The 17,777-nt window shown below is 48.0% G+C and overlaps 1 protein-coding gene and 1 long non-coding RNA gene across 2 annotated transcripts; one reads left to right on the plus strand and one right to left on the minus strand.

Moving 5' to 3' along the window:
• The first annotated feature begins 72 nt into the window (after positions 1 to 72).
• LOC118374792 (mitogen-activated protein kinase kinase kinase 8-like) lies at positions 73 to 14,158 on the plus strand. The gene is given in 9 exon segments (XM_035761280.2): positions 73 to 491; positions 882 to 1,029; positions 1,032 to 1,264; positions 1,490 to 1,663; positions 2,145 to 2,406; positions 3,035 to 3,141; positions 10,389 to 10,541; positions 11,834 to 12,080; positions 12,311 to 14,158. Coding segments are annotated over 8 exon segments (1,425 nt in total). The 5' UTR covers positions 73 to 491; positions 882 to 911; the 3' UTR covers positions 12,442 to 14,158.
• Positions 14,159 to 14,429: 271 nt separating this feature from the next.
• LOC118383492 (uncharacterized) lies at positions 14,430 to 17,345 on the minus strand. The gene is made up of 3 exons (XR_004825617.2): positions 17,072 to 17,345; positions 16,619 to 16,858; positions 14,430 to 16,142 (listed from the first exon to the last, which is right to left on the minus strand). It is a non-coding gene; the product is annotated as an uncharacterized LOC118383492 (long non-coding RNA).
• Positions 17,346 to 17,777: the final 432 nt, after the last annotated feature.

The following is a 17,777-nucleotide window of genomic DNA, read 5'->3' on the forward strand; positions in this document are numbered from 1 at the left end:
TTCTGTTAACGACGGTAAAGGAAGCTTTTTAGTAGTCGAAGGACACTGGGTGCTAGCTTAACCAGCTGGAGTATGATGAAAGACTGCCCACATGCAGCAGGAACGCCCCGAATTGCTGGCTGCAGTTTCACACTATTGGAATATACCGAACTATTCAATTGAATCTGATGAACGGCAAGTCTTTCTCTGAGCTTCCTTCACCTGAATACGTTCGCCTATGGAAAACAAATATTACGGGGAAATTAAGGAAAATTAAAAAGAAAAACGAAACTACAAAGCAACCCTATGACTGTAACACATAGCATTCGCATAGTTTTTCATTAATACAGCACTACACCCGCACACGGAGACTTCTATGGACTTCCTCTGTTGACAACTTCCTCACTGGTGAGGGTCCGTAGGATTCAATGAGCAATAGAGTTGACTGCATACAGACGCAAGAATGGAGTGAGCACAGTCAGACCTGACCCTAAATTATTACAAAGACTCAGGTAATCATATTGATATTACGCTTTTATAAACTAATCCTGATTCGCCTTATTTGCTTGCAACCTTAGTTTTCCAAAACGTGTCAATTAATTTAGTTGCACTTCTTCACTTGGTTACAATGAGAACACATCATGTGATTGAGGAGAAGTGGAAATTTAGCCTGTTATGTTTATCACTTTATTAAAGCTTCTGAAGTCCCTAGCATGAGGGTGCAATTTCACCAGAGGCTTCCCAGCTAATTGTGAAATTACCTTTATCTGCAAGGAAAGCGGGTTCATCTATAGATTAGACCCCCCCCTCCCCCCCCTTTGCTCTGTTTCCCCAACTAGCTGTACCAGGATCAGAATATCAAAATGACCTTTCCATCATGGAATCTCAACTTTCCATTTCAGAAACCATTTTGGAGCAGTGAATCAAACAAGATGGATTACAAATATGACAATGCTGGAATAGAACTCTTGCTGGCTCACATGAACATAGAGGACATCATCGACGTGGTGGAACATCTCTACCACACCAAGGAAGAGGAAAAAGAGGCCGGGCGTCGTTTGCGGAGGGTCTCTCTCAGGAGGAGATGGACGAGAACGAGGAGACAGTGGATGATTCGTGGGGCGAAGTGACAGGAGGGTCCCAGGGGACACAGCAGGGGAACAGTGGTGGCAGGGTAAGGTACGGGACGGTGTCGGACTTGCTCTCTTTCATCAACCAGATCTCTAACATGCAGCCAGAAGTATTGCAGCACCTTCCGGAGGAGATGGGTGTGTTACTGAACAAGGTGAGACTTCAGGACATTGGTTAGTCTTTTGAGCAGACTATGTTGATGGATTCTGCTCACAAAGGGACTCCTAGTGTTAGAAATGACACTGCATGTGTGTGTCTCTGTCTGTGTTTGTCTGTTCATGGTTAGAGTTAAGAAGAGTATACTTCTTTGTACAGGGTTTTAACTGCCTTTACTGGGTCAGAAGCACCTTTCACACTGTATTTCACTACTTCTGTGCAGAAACACATGGGGCTGAAGAAGGGTCACTATCGCATCGATTCAGATGTGTTACTGTTTCCATGGAAGTGGACCTATAAGACTCCTGGCTCCGGCGGCCATGTTCCAAAGGGCTCTTTTGGGAAAGTCCACTTGGCCCAGGATGCCATAACCAGGAAGAGAATGGCATGCAAACTGGTGAGTCAATGAGCCCCGTGCTGGAATGTCTGGCATTTTTGCAGAATACATTTCTCAAAGCAACCAGTTCGTTCGGACAAAAACCCATGTCAAAGCATCATGTCGCATGTCAAGTCAGTCAGGCCTTTGCATACAGACACTTTGAAACTTGCAACACTATGCAAGAAGATCATTGTTTTCACTGTGACACAAAAAAGTCAGCATTGCATATGGATGGAAACTGAAAGTATTTGGCTGCCTACCCCACAGGAAACTCAACAGAAACCCCCCACAGTAACAGCTCTGGTTTCAGACAATAACAAATGCAGTGGGAAAGAATCAAACGGCATTATAGAATATCACCATTACCACATGTTTTCCCCGCTAAAGTTCTCATTTGATATCTATGTTTTCATTTTGAGCTTAATTGATTATTCAATAGTCATTGGAAAGTTCACATACTAAAGACTTGGTGCCTTAATGGTTATATCCATGCTCCTAGATCCCCATGGAACACTTCAAACCAGCCGATGTTGAGATCCAGGCACGGTTCCGTCATGAGAACATTGCAGAGCTCTATGGTGCTCTCCTCTGGGACCAAAACATCCACCTGTTCATGGAAGCCGGCGAGGGAGGGTCGGTTCTGGAGAAACTGGACAGCTGTGGCCCCATGAGGGAGTTTGAGATAATCTGGGTCACCAAGCAAGTCCTCCGGGGCTTGGAGTACCTACACTCTCACAATGTCATCCACCACGACATCAAACGTGAGTAAGAGCCCAAAACAAATGTTGAAAAACACACATTAGTAGACAGAGACTAGCGTAAGAGTACGCATAAGAGGGAGAAGAAGAGTAATAGGCATACAGCCTCTACTTTTACCAGGGTTTAAAAACCTAGGGTTTCTCAAATTCTAGCCCCAAATACAGCAGAAATGGAACCCAGGTATGTCTACACATGCACGCACGCTAGTGTGTTTGGGGCCTGTGACTGTCATCAGCCACTTTACATGATTACACTTTACATCATCTACTTTACAAATGTATCCAGGAAAGGGCTTTAGAGTAGACTGCAGCTTAAAGAAACGGCTTCATAGGAAACTCAGCCGCTGACACCTTAAGAAACCACGGAGCTCCCTCTATAATGTACTTCTCATTTCCTTTGAATGTATGTACAGTTCTCATCACATAGAATATTATAGAATAAGTATTGACCTTTGAAAGTAGATTGACTAATAACATAGCACTGTAGCTAGTTAGTCCACACTATATTTGGTTCTGGGTTCTGAGACTATACTGTATCTTGCAACAAGGTTCTTTAGCTATGTATGACATGGCTGAACTAAGCAGCTTTTATGGTGAATCTCACTCTCCCTCCCTCCCCCTCGCTCTTCAGCCAGCAACATCGTCCTGATGTCAGACAAAGCGGTTCTGGTAGATTTTGGCCTGACAGTACAGATGACAGAGAAAGTATACACCCCTAGGGATCTACGAGGCACAGAGGTGAGTGATTCTGCTGTTTTTTTTTCTCTTCAACACCCTCAGGCCTATGACATGACAACAAAATACACCCTCAGGCCTATGACATGACAACAAAATACACCCTCGGGTCTATGCCATGACCTAGAGGTTTGGGGTCAATTCGTTTTCAATTCAGTCAATCAACATTTTTAAATTGGAATTTCAGGTTTCGGAATTGAAATGGAATTGACCCGAACCATGATGACCAATGACATGACAAACAACAAGAGCAATGAATTGGAAGAACCATCCTACTCCAGTTAATCCATGAGAAGTTAAATAAGTGTGTTTAACTAGAAGAAAAAAATGATGTTTCTAGTTCTGGGATTGAGATCACGCAATGCCTCAGCACACTGATAATGATGTATTCAGAAGACAAGTCAGTGCTCCTCTCACAGTGTCTCAGTCAAAAAAGGTGCAATGAAATCACATCAAACATTGTCACGCCTTGGTCGAAGTATATTGTGTTTGTCTTTATTTATTTGGTCAGGCCGGGGTGTGACATGGGTTTATTGTGGTGTGTTTTGTCTTGGGGTTTTGTTATTGGGTGTGTGGCTTAGTGGGGGTATCTAGCAAAGTCTATGGCTGTCTGGAGTGGTTCTCAATCAGAGGCAGGTGTTTATCGTTGTCTCTGATTGGGAACCATATTAAGGCAGCCATATTCTTTGAGTGTTTGGTGGGTGATTGTTCCTGTCTTTGTGTTTGCACCAGATAGGGCTGTTTCGGTTTTCACATTTCATTATTTTTGTAGTTTCTTCATGTATAGTTTTTTCCTTCATTAAAATATCATGAATCATCATCATGCTGCATTTTGGTCCGACTCTCCTTCACCACAAGAAAGCCGTTACAGAATCACCCACCACAACTGGACCAAGCGGCGTGTCAACAGGCAGGAGCAGCAGGTGAAGCAACAGCGGCAGCAGGAGAAACGTAATAAGGAATTCTGGACATGGGAGGAAATCCTCGACGGGAGAGGACCCTGGGCTAAACCAGGGGAGTGTAGCCGCCCCAAGGTGCAGCAGGAGAAGAGGCAACAGGAGCAGCCCAAAGAGGAGTACGGTTTGGACTACAAGAGTATGGACTATACTTCTTGGGAGGAGATAGACAGGTGGGCGGTCGACCCAGTGAGAGTGCCAGAGCCCGCCTGGGATGCGATGGAGCAGTGCGCGGAAGGTTATCGGATAATGGAGTTGGCGAAGCAAGCACGGCGGCGCGGCGGAAGCCCGAGAGTCAGCCCCAAAAATGTATTGGGGGGTGGCTCACAGGGAGTAGGGCTATGCCAGGTAGGAAACCTGCGCAAACTCTCTGTGCTTACCGGGGGGCTAGTGAGACCGGGCAGGCACCGTGTTATGCTTTGGAGCGCACGGTGTCCTCAGTGCGGGTGCATAGCCCGGTGCGGTACATTCCAGCTCCTCGTATTGGCCGGGCTAGAGTGGGCATCGAGCCAGGTAAGGTTGGGCAGGCTCGGTGCTCAAGAGCTCCAGTGCGCCTGCACGGTCCGGTCTATCCAGTACCACATTCACGCACCAGCCCTCCGGTGGCAGCTCCCCGCACCAGGCTTCCTGTGCGTGTTCTCGGCCCAGTCCCACCAGTGCCAGCACCACGCATCAGGCCTACAGTGCGCCTCGCCTCTTCAGCGCTGCCGGAGTCTCCCACCTGTTCAGCGCAGCCAGAGCCTTCCTCCTCTACAGCTCTGCCGGAGTCTCCCGCCTATCTAGCGCTGCCAGAGCCTTCCTCCTCTACAGCTCTGCCGGAGTCTCCCGCCTGTTCAGCGCTGCCAGAGCCTTCCTCCTCTACAGCGCTGCTGGAGTCTCCCGCCTGTTCAGCGCTGCCAGAGCCTTCCTCCTCTACAGCGCTGCTGGAGTCTCCTGCCTGTTCAGCGCAGCCAGAGCCTTCCTCCTCTACAGCGCTGCTGGAGTCTCCCGCCTGTTCAGCGCAGCCAGAGCTGCCAGTCTGCATGGAGCAGCCAGAGCTGCCAGTCTGCATGGAGCAGCCAGAGCTGCCAGTCTGCATGGAGCAGCCAGAGCTGCCAGTCTGCATGGAGCAGCCAGAGCTGTCAGTCTGCAAGGAGCTGTCAGTCTGCAAGGAGCTGTCAGTCTGCAAGGAGCTGTCAGTCTGCAAGGAGCTGTCAGTCTGCAAGGAGCTGCCAGTCTGCAAGGAGCTGCCAGTCTGCATGGAGCTGCCAGTCTGCATGGAGCAGCCAGAGCTGCCAGTCTGCATGGAGCAGCCAGAGCTGCCAGTCTGCATGGAGCAGCCAGAGCTGCCAGTCTGCATGGAGCAGCCAGAGCTGCCAGTCTGCATGGAGCAGCCAGAGCTGCCAGTCTGCATGGAGCTGTCAGTCTGCAAGGAGCTGTCAGTCTGCAAGGAGCTGTCAGTCTGCAAGGAGCTGTCAGTCTGCAAGGAGCTGCCAGTCTGCATGGAGCTGTCAGTCTGCACGGAGCCGCCAGAGCTGCCAGTCTATAAGAAGCCGCCAGAGCTGTCAGCCTACATGGAGCAGCCAGAGCCGCCAGTCAGCGCGGAGCAGCCAGATCCGTCAGTCTGCCAGGATCCGCCAGTCAGCCAGACTCTTCCAGATCTGCCAGTCAGCCAGACTCCTCCAGTCAGCCAGACTCTGCCAGATCCGCCAGTCAGCCAGACTCTGCCAGATCCGCCAGTCAGCCAGACTCTGCCAGATCCGCCAGTCAGCCAGACTCTGCCAGATCCGCCAGTCAGCCAGACTCTGCCAGATCCGCCAGACTCTGCCAGATCCGCCAGTCAGCCAGACTCTGCCAGATCCGCCAGTCAGCCAGACTCTGCCAGATCCGCCAGTCAGCCAGACTCTGCCAGATCCGCCAGTCAGCCAGACTCTGCCAGTCAGCCAGACTCTGCCAGACTCCGCCAGTCAGCCAGACTCTGCCAGACTCCGCCAGTCAGCCAGACTCTGCCAGATTCCGCCAGTCAGCCAGACTCTGCCAGATCCGCCAGTCAGCCAGACTCTGCCAGATCCGCCAGTCAGCCAGACTCTGCCAGATCCGCCAGTCAGCCAGACTCTGCCAGATCCGCCAGTCAGCCAGACTCTGCCAGATCCGCCAGTCAGCCAGACTCTGCCAGATCCGCCAGTCAGCCAGACTCTGCCAGATCCGCCAGTCAGCCAGACTCTGCCAGATCCGCCAGTCAGCCAGACTCAGCCAGAGCCTTCCTCCTCTACAGCGCTGCTGGAGTCTCCCGCCTGTTCAGCGCAGCCAGAGCTGCCAGCCTGCATGGAGCAGCCAGAGCTGCCAGCCTGCATGGAGCAGCCAGAGCTGCCAGCCTGCATGGAGCAGCCAGAGCTGCCAGTCTGCATGGAGCAGCCAGAGCTGCCAGTCTGCATGGAGCAGCCAGAGCTGCCAGTCTGCATGGAGCAGCCAGAGCTGTCAGTCTGCAAGGAGCTGTCAGAGCTGTCAGTCTGCAAGGAGCTGCCAGTCTGCAAGGAGCTGCCAGTCTGCAAGGAGCTGCCAGTCTGCAAGGAGCTGCCAGTCTGCACGGAGCCGCCAGTCTGCACGGAGCCGCCAGAGCTGTCAGCCTACATGGAGCAGCCAGAGCCGCCAGTCAGCGCGGAGCAGCCAGATCCGTCAGTCTGCCAGGATCCGCCAGTCAGCCAGACTCTTCCAGATCCGCCAGTCAGCCAGACTCCGCCAGTCTGCCAGACTCCACCAGTCAGCCAGGTCTGCCAGATCCGCCAGTCAGCCAGACTCTGCCAGATCCGCCAGTCAGCCAGACTCTGCCAGATCCGCCAGTCAGCCAGACTCTGCCAGATCCGCCAGTCAGCCAGACTCTGCCAGATCCGCCAGTCAGCCAGACTCTGCCAGATCCGCCAGTCAGCCAGACTCTGCCAGATCCGCCAGTCAGCCAGACTCTGCCAGATCCGCCAGTCAGCCAGACTCTGCCAGATCCGCCAGTCAGCCAGACTCTGCCAGATCCGCCAGTCAGCCAGACTCTGCCAGATCCGCCAGTCAGCCAGACTCTGCCAGATCCGCCAGTCAGCCAGACTCTGCCAGATCCGCCAGACTCTGCCAGATCCGCCAGTCAGCCAGACTCTGCCAGATCCGCCAGTCAGCCAGACTCTGCCAGATCCGCCAGTCAGCCAGACTCTGCCAGATCAGCCAGACTCTGCCAGACTCTGCCAGTCAGCCAGACTCTGCCAGATCCGCCAGTCAGCCAGACTCTGCCAGATCCGCCAGTCAGCCAGACTCTGCCAGATCCGCCAGTCAGCCAGACTCAGCCAGAGCCTTCCTCCTCTACAGCGCTGCTGGAGTCTCCCGCCTGTTCAGCGCAGCCAGAGCTGCCAGCCTGCATGGAGCAGCCAGAGCTGCCAGCCTGCATGGAGCAGCCAGAGCTGCCAGCCTGCATGAGCTGCCAGCCTGCATGGAGCAGCCAGAGCTGCCAGTCTGCATGGAGCAGCCAGAGCTGCCAGTCTGCATGGAGCAGCCAGAGCTGTCAGTCTGCAAGGAGCTGTCAGAGCTGTCAGTCTGCAAGGAGCTGCCAGTCTGCAAGGAGCTGCCAGTCTGCAAGGAGCTGCCAGTCTGCAATGAAATGCCAGTCTGCACGGAAAATAAATGCCGCCAGTCTGCACGGTGCCGCCAGAGCTGTCAGCCTACATGGAGCAGCCAGAGCCGCCAGTCAGCGCAAGCAGCCAGATCCGTCAGTCAGCCAGACTCCGCCAGTCAGCCAGACTCCACCAGTCAGCCAGGTCTGCCAGATCCGCCAGTCAGCCAGACTCTGGCAGATCCGCCAGTCAGCCAGACTCTGCCAGATCCGCCAAAATGTCAGCCAGACTCTGCCAGATCCGCCAGTCAGCCAGACTCTGCCAGATCCGCCAGTCAGCCAGACTCTGCCAGATCCGCCAGTCAGCCAGACTCTGCCAGATCCGCCAGTCAGCCAGACTCTGCCAGATCCGCCAGTCAGCCAGACTCTGCCAGATCCGCCAGTCAGCCAGACTCTGCCAGATCCGCCAGTCAGCCAGACTCTGCCAGATCCGCCAGTCAGCCAGACTCTGCCAGATCCGCCAGTCAGCCAGACTCTGCCAGATCCGCCAGACTCTGCCAGATCCGCCAGTCAGCCAGACTCTTCCAGATCCGCCAGTCAGCCAGACTCTTCCAGATCCGCCAGACTCTTCCAGATCCGCCAGTCAGCCAGACTCTTCCAGATCCGCCAGTCAGCCAGACTCTTCCAGATCCGCCAGTCAGCCAGACTCTTCCAGATCCGCCAGTTAGCCAGGTTCTGCCAGATCCGCCAGTTAGCCAGGATCTGCCAGATCCGCCAGTTAGCCAGGATCTGCCAGATCCGCCAGTTAGCCAGGATCTGCCAGATCCGCCAGTTAGCCAGGATCTGCCAGAACCGCCAGTTAGCCAGGATCTGCCAGAACCGCCAGTTAGCCAGGATCTGCCAGAACCGCCAGTTAGCCAGGATCTGCCAGAACCGCCAGCCAGCCAGGATCTGCCAGATCCAACTACCTGCCTGAGCTTCTTCTCAGTGCCGAGCTTCTTCTCAGTCCCGAGCTGCCCCTCAGTCCAGTGGGGTTCTGGGTGAGGACTACTAGGCCATGGTCGGCGGCGAGGGTGGACTATCCTAGGACGCGAGGAGGAGGGACTAAGACATTGATTGAGTGGAGTCCACGTCCCGCGCCGGAGCCGCCACCATGGACAGACGCCCACCCGGACCCTCCCCATTGTTTTGATGTGCGTCCGGGAGGCCGCACCTTAGGGGGGTTCTGTCACGCCCTGGTCGAAGTATATTGTGTTTGTCTTTATTTATTTGGTCAGGCCGGGGTGTGTCATGGGTTTATTGTGGTGTGTTTTGTCTTGGGGTTTTGTTAGGTATTGGGTGTGTGGCTTAGTGGGGGTATCTAGCAAAGTCTATGGCTGTCTGGAGTGGTTCTCAATCAGAGGCAGGTGTTTATCGTTGTCTCTGATTGGGAACCATATTTAGGCAGCCATATTCTGAGTGTTTGGTGGGTGATTGTTCCTGTCTTTGTGTTTGCACCAGATAGGGCTGTTTCAGTTTTCACATTTCATTATTTTTGTAGTTTCTTCATGTATAGTTTTTTCCTTCATTAAAATATCATTAATCATCATCACGCTGCATTTTGGTCCGACTCTCCTTCAACACAAGAAAACCGTTAGAAACATGAAGAGATTGTAACGGTTTTCTTCCTCTGACGAGGAGTATGAGAGATCGGACCAATGCACAGCGTGGTAAGTGTCCATAATATATTTTAATGAAATTTAACTGAACACAGAAAGCAAGAGAAAATAAATGAAAACCGAAACAGCTCTGTATGGTGAAACACAGAAATTAACTACCCACAAATCATAGTGGAAAAACAGGCTGCCTAAGTATGGTTCTCAATCAGAGACAACAATTGACAGCTGCCTCTGTTTGGGAACCATACCAGGCCAAAAACATAAAAATACAAACATAGAACATAACAGAATGCCCACCCCAACTCACGCCCTGACCAACCTAAAATAGAGACATAAAAAAAGGAACTAAGGTCAGGACGTGACAGATCTTGTACGGTGGACTATTGGTTTTTGTGTGTAATGTATAGGCTACAGAGTTTTACATAGGCTACAAAAGGCTGCATAGGCTACAAAATGTACAGTGTTTAAGGTTGAATGCCTTTGAACAGTAGCATTTTCAGATTCAAATGTAGTTAGGAACAGGAGGAACAGGAGGATCAGGAGAGGGAGGGTTTTAAGAAAGATCATAGTGATTGCCTCATCTATATTTTCCCAATTCACTCCACTACCCTCTGTGGTAACCTATACCCTTGGTGACAGAGTGGGAAAGTCCCAGAGCAGAGAGCTAGACACCCAGCACAGCATTAATAACAGGGAGGGAAAGGGCTACCAAACAGACAGCTAGCCAAAGGAGTGGAGCTGCTGAGGCTGCTGGAAATTCCAGTTGACAGACAATACCACAAGTACCATATTAGCTATACAGTACAGAGCCTAACATAAGCCCAGCTGCTCTTACGGTTCCTGTATTATTACATAGTCATAGAGACACTGTGCATTATCAGAGAACTCTTCTCTTTGCTTTTTTCATGTTGTGATTGTTATTATTATCACTGGCTTCATGACGACATAACAAAAAATGACATTTGATAAAGAAAAATATTGTGTACTTTCCAAACACTTTCTTCTTCTACAATTGGGATTATGCCGTTGACCCTGTGAGTAACAGTTGTCTTGTGTTTTCTTCCCCAGATGTATATGAGCCCGGAGGTGGTTCTTTGTCGAGGACACAACACCAAGACAGATATCTACAGCCTGGGCGCCACCATCATCCATATGCAGACTGGCAACCCACCCTGGGTCAGGAGATACCCACGCACCGCCTACCCATCCTACCTCTACATAGTAAGTACCACCCTACCCATCTCCCTCCCTCCCTCTACATAGTAAGTACCACCCTACCTATCTCCCTCCCTACCTCTACATAGTATCTCCCTCCCTTACTCATCCTACCTCTACATAGTAAGTACCACCCTACCCATCTCCCTCCCTACCCATCCTACCTCTACATAGTAAGCATATCCTGACAGTTCACAAATGACTTCTGTACACTTCCAATAGATGCATAAAAATTGACAGAACACATATGGAGCTGTGTAGGTGAAGCTGTTTTTGCATGGGACATAATCAGTGACAACTCCAAGTATTAACGAAAAGAGGATGGATGAAGTGTATAGACGAGTGAATGGTGAACTTACAGGCCTTCCTCTTGCTTCACTGACAGGGCCGAAGGAGGGTAAACCCCTCGCCTGTTTGTGGCCAGTTATTCCTTGAAACAGACAAATGCAGTTTGACTTAACATTCACTGAAGATCAAACAAACTGTTTATGATAGAGCTAGGTCAGAGGCAAAGTGGACTATACCTAGTAGAATTTCATTAACACCTGTTTTGCTGCACCCACCCAAAAGTCACATTTTTCCATGACCCTGTACAGATTTCCACTGCATAGACCTAGATTCTTGCAACATTATTTTTTTTCTCAAATGTCACGAGAGGCAGGTCCCTTAACGTGACTTTGTCTTCATCCTAAATGGCACCCTATTATAGTGCACTACCTTTGACCAAAGCCTTATGGGCCCTGGTCAAAGTAGTGCACTATGTTGAGAATAAGTTGCCATTTGGGAGGCAGCCTCTGTCTATGACACGTTAGTAGTTTACTCCCTCGGTCTCAGTACAGTAGTTCCGTTTTTACTTTTAACAGTGTTTTTCCATGATCATGTTCCTGATTTGAATATGTCCTGTTTCTCTTTTTGAAGCGTTATTAATCTCTGCTTTAAGGAAGGACTTACTTCCTCATTCTCCACTGTCATAGGGATGCCCTTTCTTGTACACCAAACTTATTTTACAAGATATTACACTCAATAGATGGAGCCGTCAGATAGCATAGAGGTGCAGATTCAATGCAGGATAACTTTTAGTTTCACCCTACCAGGAACTGTATTTAACAAGATTGGAAGAAAGCGTCGAGGAGTAGATTCGATCAGTTGTTTTTTCTTCAAATACTTTAGCTGTGCTTGATTGAACTTGCCTGGTGCAATGGAATAGTCCCAAAAGTGCAAACGCCCATCCATCTAAACTCACCTTACCTGGAGGTATTACTTCAGACCTCTGACCATATCCTCCTCTATCCCCTCAGATTCACAAGCAGGCCCCTCCCCTGGAGGACATAGCGGAGGACTGCAGTGGTGTCATGCGGTCCTTCCTAGAGACCGCCCTGGAGAGGAACCCTGCCAAGCGCAGCTCTGCAGCCAAGCTCCTGAGGGACGAGGCCATCAACCCTCCCAGAGAGGAACAGCCACGCTGCTGGAGCCTGGACTCAGCCCTGGTGGAGGCCTCCCACCCTCTACTGAGGCAGCATAGCCAGCAGCCTGACACCACACAGGGTAGGGACTTCTATATTTGACTGTTCTCTATTATTGTTGTTCCCTAAAATAAAACTGTTTTATATACTGTTCCTCACAGGGTAGGGACTTTTAGGGATATGCTAATAAACTGTACATCTGATATGTTTTAAAGTGCATGTTTCTCTGATATTCAAATGACAGAGTACACGCTCACAAATTTGCATATGAGGGCACCTATAATACAACAACTATTCTCTTTCTCTTCACAGAATCCTCATTGTACTCTGAGCCTGAGGACTCTGCCCACCTGAGGAGAAAGGGATCCCTGTACATCGACTTGGGGGCAATGGCTGGATACTATAATCTAGTGAGAGGTCCCCCTGCCACAGAGTATGGCTAACCCTTTTGTATTTCCTTCAGAGGTAAAGATATCAGAGATAACTGTTACCTTTCACGTAGCCTGGTACTGGGGAACTGTTAGGTCAGAGACTCTCAAGAAGTTGAGTTCGGGACTCATGAAGACTCAATGGTGAAGGTGTGACTGATGCTTTTGGAAAGAGATACCAGAAGGACAGAAAATTGGATAGAGACAGTAAATAGCCTGCACTTCAATTGCGCTGGACTCGTGTAATGAAATTGACCAATGTCTGAAAAGTGGTTTCTGTAGCTGCCTTAATTTGCCATCTCTCAACAATGCAGCGGTTCATTGGATGTAAGAGATGTGTTACTCAGTAACACTGTGTTTCACTGGCTAACAGTGGAATCAGTGACATCTTGTGGGATGTTTTGTATATACATGATATACTGTATAAGCATCTTATACAAGTTTGTTTCTTAAAGAAATGCATCTGAATGGGTCTTCTGATTGAGACGTCATTTTGTGTCAATATGAAAACTGTGATTTCTGACCGTGTATGTGTGGTTTGTACAAATTGTACAATTATATTGTTTTAAACGCGAAGTTCTAAAAATGAACTTATTTGTGTTTGTTCCTAAGGAATATGAGAAGTGATTTTGAGAATTGCTATGCAAGTTACACCATGTACATGACTGATTCATTTGTTACTTTATTTGTGTGATCATTGTTCTTTACCTGTTGGGTATGCAGTTTTCTTTGCCACTTGCAACAATTTCAAAGATTTTACTGAGTTTACAATAAGGAAATAAGTCAATTGAAATAAATTAATTCGACCCTAATCTATGATTTCACATGACTGGGAATACAGATATGCATCTGTTGGTCACAGATACCTTAAAAAAGGTAGGGGGGCGTGGATCAGAAAACCAAGCCGTATCTGGTGTGAACCACCATTTTCCTCATAAAGCGCGACACATCTCCTTCGCATAGAGTTGTTCAGACTGTCGATTGTGGCCCTTGGAATGTTGTCCTACCCCTTCAATGGCTGTGCGAAGTTGCTGGATGTTGCTGGGAACTGGAATACTCTGTTGTACACGTCGATCCAAAGCATCCCAAACATGCTGAATGGGTGACATATCTGGTGAATATGCAGGCCATGGAAGGAGTTGGACATTTTCAGCAGAATTGTGTACAGATCCTTGCGACATGGGGCCGTGCGTTATCATGCTGAAACATGAGGTGATTGCTGCAGATGAATGGCACGACAATGAGACTCAGGATCTCGTCACGGTATCTCTGCATTCAAGTTGCCAACAATTCGTCCACACAACGCCGTACACAGGGTCTGCGGTTGTGAGGCCGGTTGGACGTACTGCCAAATTCTCTAAATTAATGTTGGAGGCGGCTTATAATAGAACAATTAACATCAAATTATTGGGCAACAGCTCCGGTGGACATTCCTGCAGTCAGCATGCCAACTGCGTGCTCCCTAAAAACTTGAGACATCTGTGGAATTGTGTTGTGTCACAAAACTGCACATTTTAGAGTGGCCTTTTATTGTCCCCAGCACAAGGTGCACCTGTGTAATGATCATGCTGATTAATTAGCTTCTTGATATGACACACCTGTCCGATTGGATAGATTATCTTGGCAAAGGAGAAATGCTCGCTAACAGTAATGTAAACAAATTTGTGCACAAAATTTGAGAGAAATAAAGTTATTGTGCCAACGAAAAAATACGGAATCTTTTATTTCAGCTCATGAAACCAATACCTTACATGCTGCGTTCAAATTTTTGTCCAGTGTAAGTATATCCAATGAGATGACCAGTGCTGTTATGTACATACATTAATTTCAATATAGCATTTTGTTAATTTTCTTCAGACTTTGTCTCATACACTACTTATTTCTGTCATGTTAGTTGAATAAAATATATCATTAACCTGAATTAAATGAAAAGCCAACACGTGTTTTAATCACGTTCATATGACTTTATGACATAATGTATTCTTGACCATATGAAGAGCTAGATAAAACAGTTGGTGTATCTCTTTCTATGAGTGAGTATAGGGGGAGTGGGAGGAGGGGGGAAGTTTTCATTTGTACCTCTTTTTCTCTGTGATCATGTTTTGGATGAATAATAATCTGTCCAAAAATCATCACAGAGCAGTCAGTCAGCTCATACACACAAACTCATGTAGATACTGTACTAGTTCGTACTCTTGAAAACATTAAATTGCAAATTGCTATGATAAAGTTTGCATAATATTTCAATTACAACTCTGCCTTCACCCACTACATAGGGGGGCATCCATTCAGCATGTTCAAATGCTTCTGTTACATAACGACAGTATCGGTCTGTCATCATAGGTAGTTTTGTGTATGAACACTTCTTAGATATTATCAGAGCTCCATTTGCTTATGATCAGGAAGCATGTTGCTTCCATAGCGTAGTCTCATTGGTATCATAGTAACAGTGGGTGGGCAGGACTGGGGATAGGTTCGGGGTGGTTGACAACCAGGTATTCCCTGACCTCAGTTATTACTAACACTGATAACCATGTATGGCTGAGATCCAGAATATACATAGGGCCTGCAGCAGAATCATCAGAAGAGGAGGAGAAGAGAAGAGAGGAGAGGGGTAGGCTCATTAATTTATTTACAAATAGATTTCAGGACCGAGGGTATTCAGAACCAGATATTCCCTGACCCCAGCTATGACTAACACTATGACATTTGATGACCAAATATGTCTGTAAGAATAGATGCAGATAACACTTAGCTGCATACCTGCTGTAGCATCATCAGTTTATTTACTAATAGATCTCAGGCAAGTCCCTTTGAATTTCACCCTCTCCCACATATAGGTAACATTCCAAATGGCACGCTCTTCCCTATATAGTGCACTACTTTTAACCATAGCATTATAGGCCCTGGTCAAAAGTAGTGCACTAAAGGATAGGTTGCCATTTGGGATGAAGCCACAGTGTGAGTGTGAAAGGGAAGTGCATGCCTGGATCAGATAAAATAACAAATAGCTCACACCAAGCCCACAAAGGGTTTCACTTGAGGTGGAATTAATGTTCTAGAGAGAGTGATACACTATATATACTAAAGTATGTGGACCCCTTCAAATTAGTGGATTCGGCTATTTCAGCCACACCGTTGCTGATGGGTATAAAATTGAGCACACCGCCATGCAGTCTCTATAGACAAACATTGGCAGTGGAATGGCCCATACCGAAGAGCTCAGAGACTTTCAATGTGGCACCGTCATAGGATGCAACCTTTCCAACATGTCAGTTCATCACATTTCTGTCCAGCTTGAGCTGCCCCGGTCAACTGTGTTGTATTTGTTATTGTGAAATGGAAACATCTAGGAGCAACAACGGCTCAGACCCAAATTGCTAGGCCACACAAGCTCACAGAACGGGACTGCCGAGTGCTGAAGCGCATAGCGTGCAAAAATCGTCTGTCCTCGGTTGCAACACTTACTACCGAGTTTCAAACTGCCTCTGGAAGCAATGTCAGCACAATAACTGTTTGTCGGGAACTTCAAGAAATGGGTTTGTCATGGCCGAGCAGCTGCACACAAGCCTAAGATCACCATGTGCAATGCCAAGCATCGGCTGGAGTGGTGTAAAGCTCACCGCCATTGGACTCTGGAGCAGTGGAAACACATTTTCTGGACTGATGAATCATGCTTCACCATTTTCAGCAGAATTGTCCAGTAACGTATTCACCTAAAAATGTGTTTCGGCAAAACCTTAGTTAGCTAAAATCAAATCACATTTTATTCATCACACACAAGTGTTTAGCAGATGTTATTGCTGGTGTAGCAAAATGCTTATGTTTCTAGCTCCAACAGTGCAATACTATCTAACAAGTAATATCTAATAATACACACAATCTAAAGTAGTTTCCCAGATGCAAGGATGAATTAGAGACAATGAGGAATTGTTCTAAACTCCTCCTGGCTATCTCTATCTCGGTTACACCCACCACATCTTGTCTGTGTAATGCAGTCTAACTCATTTGTCAGCTCAAGCAATCTCTAGTGACCACATGCCCAGATTAACTGCAGGGAACTAAAGTGGAGACCATAAAACACAGCATGAGCTGGACAGAAATATCTTTCTGTTTGTTAAGTAAATCGTTTACTATTAATATCAAACAAATCAGATAAGTATGTAATTGTTCTATCACAACCTGTACTGACCTTGCCTTCTGGATGATAGCGGGGTGAGCAGTCAGTGGCTTGGGGGGGTTGTTATCCTTGATGATCTTTTTGGCCTTCCTGTGACACCGGGTGCTGTCTGTGTCCTGGAGGGCAGGTAGCTTGCCCCCGTGTATGTGTTGATCAGAATGCACCACCCTCTGGAGAGCCCTGCGGTTGCGGGCGGTGCAGTTGCCGTACCAGACGGTGATACAGCCCGACAGGATGCTCTCAATTGTGCATCTGTAAAGGTTTGTGAGTGTTTTAGGTGCCAAGCCAAGCTACCTAACACATGAATTGTGCAAAACATATATTAGCTAATGTTAGCCAGCCAAGCCCAAGCCAGTCAGTCAGTTTCACTCTATCGCATAAAACGTGACAATGCTAATAGGCATCATTTAGCTAATAAAATGTTAAAGTTTATTAGGAAGTTTAATGAATATGTTAGACACTCACCGGACAACTTTGGTAGATACTGTAGCAAGCTAGATAGGTTGGTTTCTTTTTTCCAACAGATTTCTAATTCCCCTGATTGGTCATCAGCGGTTACCGGTCTTGGAATTCATGTGTTCACCAGAAACGGCTTCTAAATGTTATTGTTTGTCCCAGATTCACCAAGAGTGGCAAACATTTGCAAACTTCTGCCAAACATTTTGTGACACAATATTTGGTGAAACATTATTTTTGTGATTAATAATAGGATAAATTATACATCTGACTAAAGAGTGATCTGTTCTTGCAATTTGTCATCTATGTGTCACGCCCTGACCTCTTTCACCTGTTCCTGTGATTGTCTCCACCCCCTCCAGGTGCCACTTATTTTCTCCAGTGTATTTATCCCTGTGTTTCCTGTCTCTCTTTGTTTCTTTGTCTTGTATGTTGAGTCAAGTCAACCATCGTGGTCCCCCCCCCATACTCCTTTTGCTATTCTCCTTTTTCTAGTCCTCCCGGTTTTTGACCCTTGCCTGTTTCTGGGATCTGTAACTGCCTGCCTGCGTTGACCACGAGCCGGTCTGCCACTCTGTACCTCCCGAACTCTGATCTGGTTTTGACATTTTGCCTGTCCCCGGCTATTCTCTTGCCTAGCCCTTTGGATTATTAAACATTGTAAGACTCTGCCTCCTGTGTCTGCATCCGGGTCTCGCCTTGTGACTTGATAGTA

The sequence above is a fragment of the Oncorhynchus keta genome, chromosome 4, assembly GCF_023373465.1.
Source record: "Oncorhynchus keta strain PuntledgeMale-10-30-2019 chromosome 4, Oket_V2, whole genome shotgun sequence".
NCBI classification, from domain to species: Eukaryota; Metazoa; Chordata; class Actinopteri; order Salmoniformes; family Salmonidae; genus Oncorhynchus; species Oncorhynchus keta.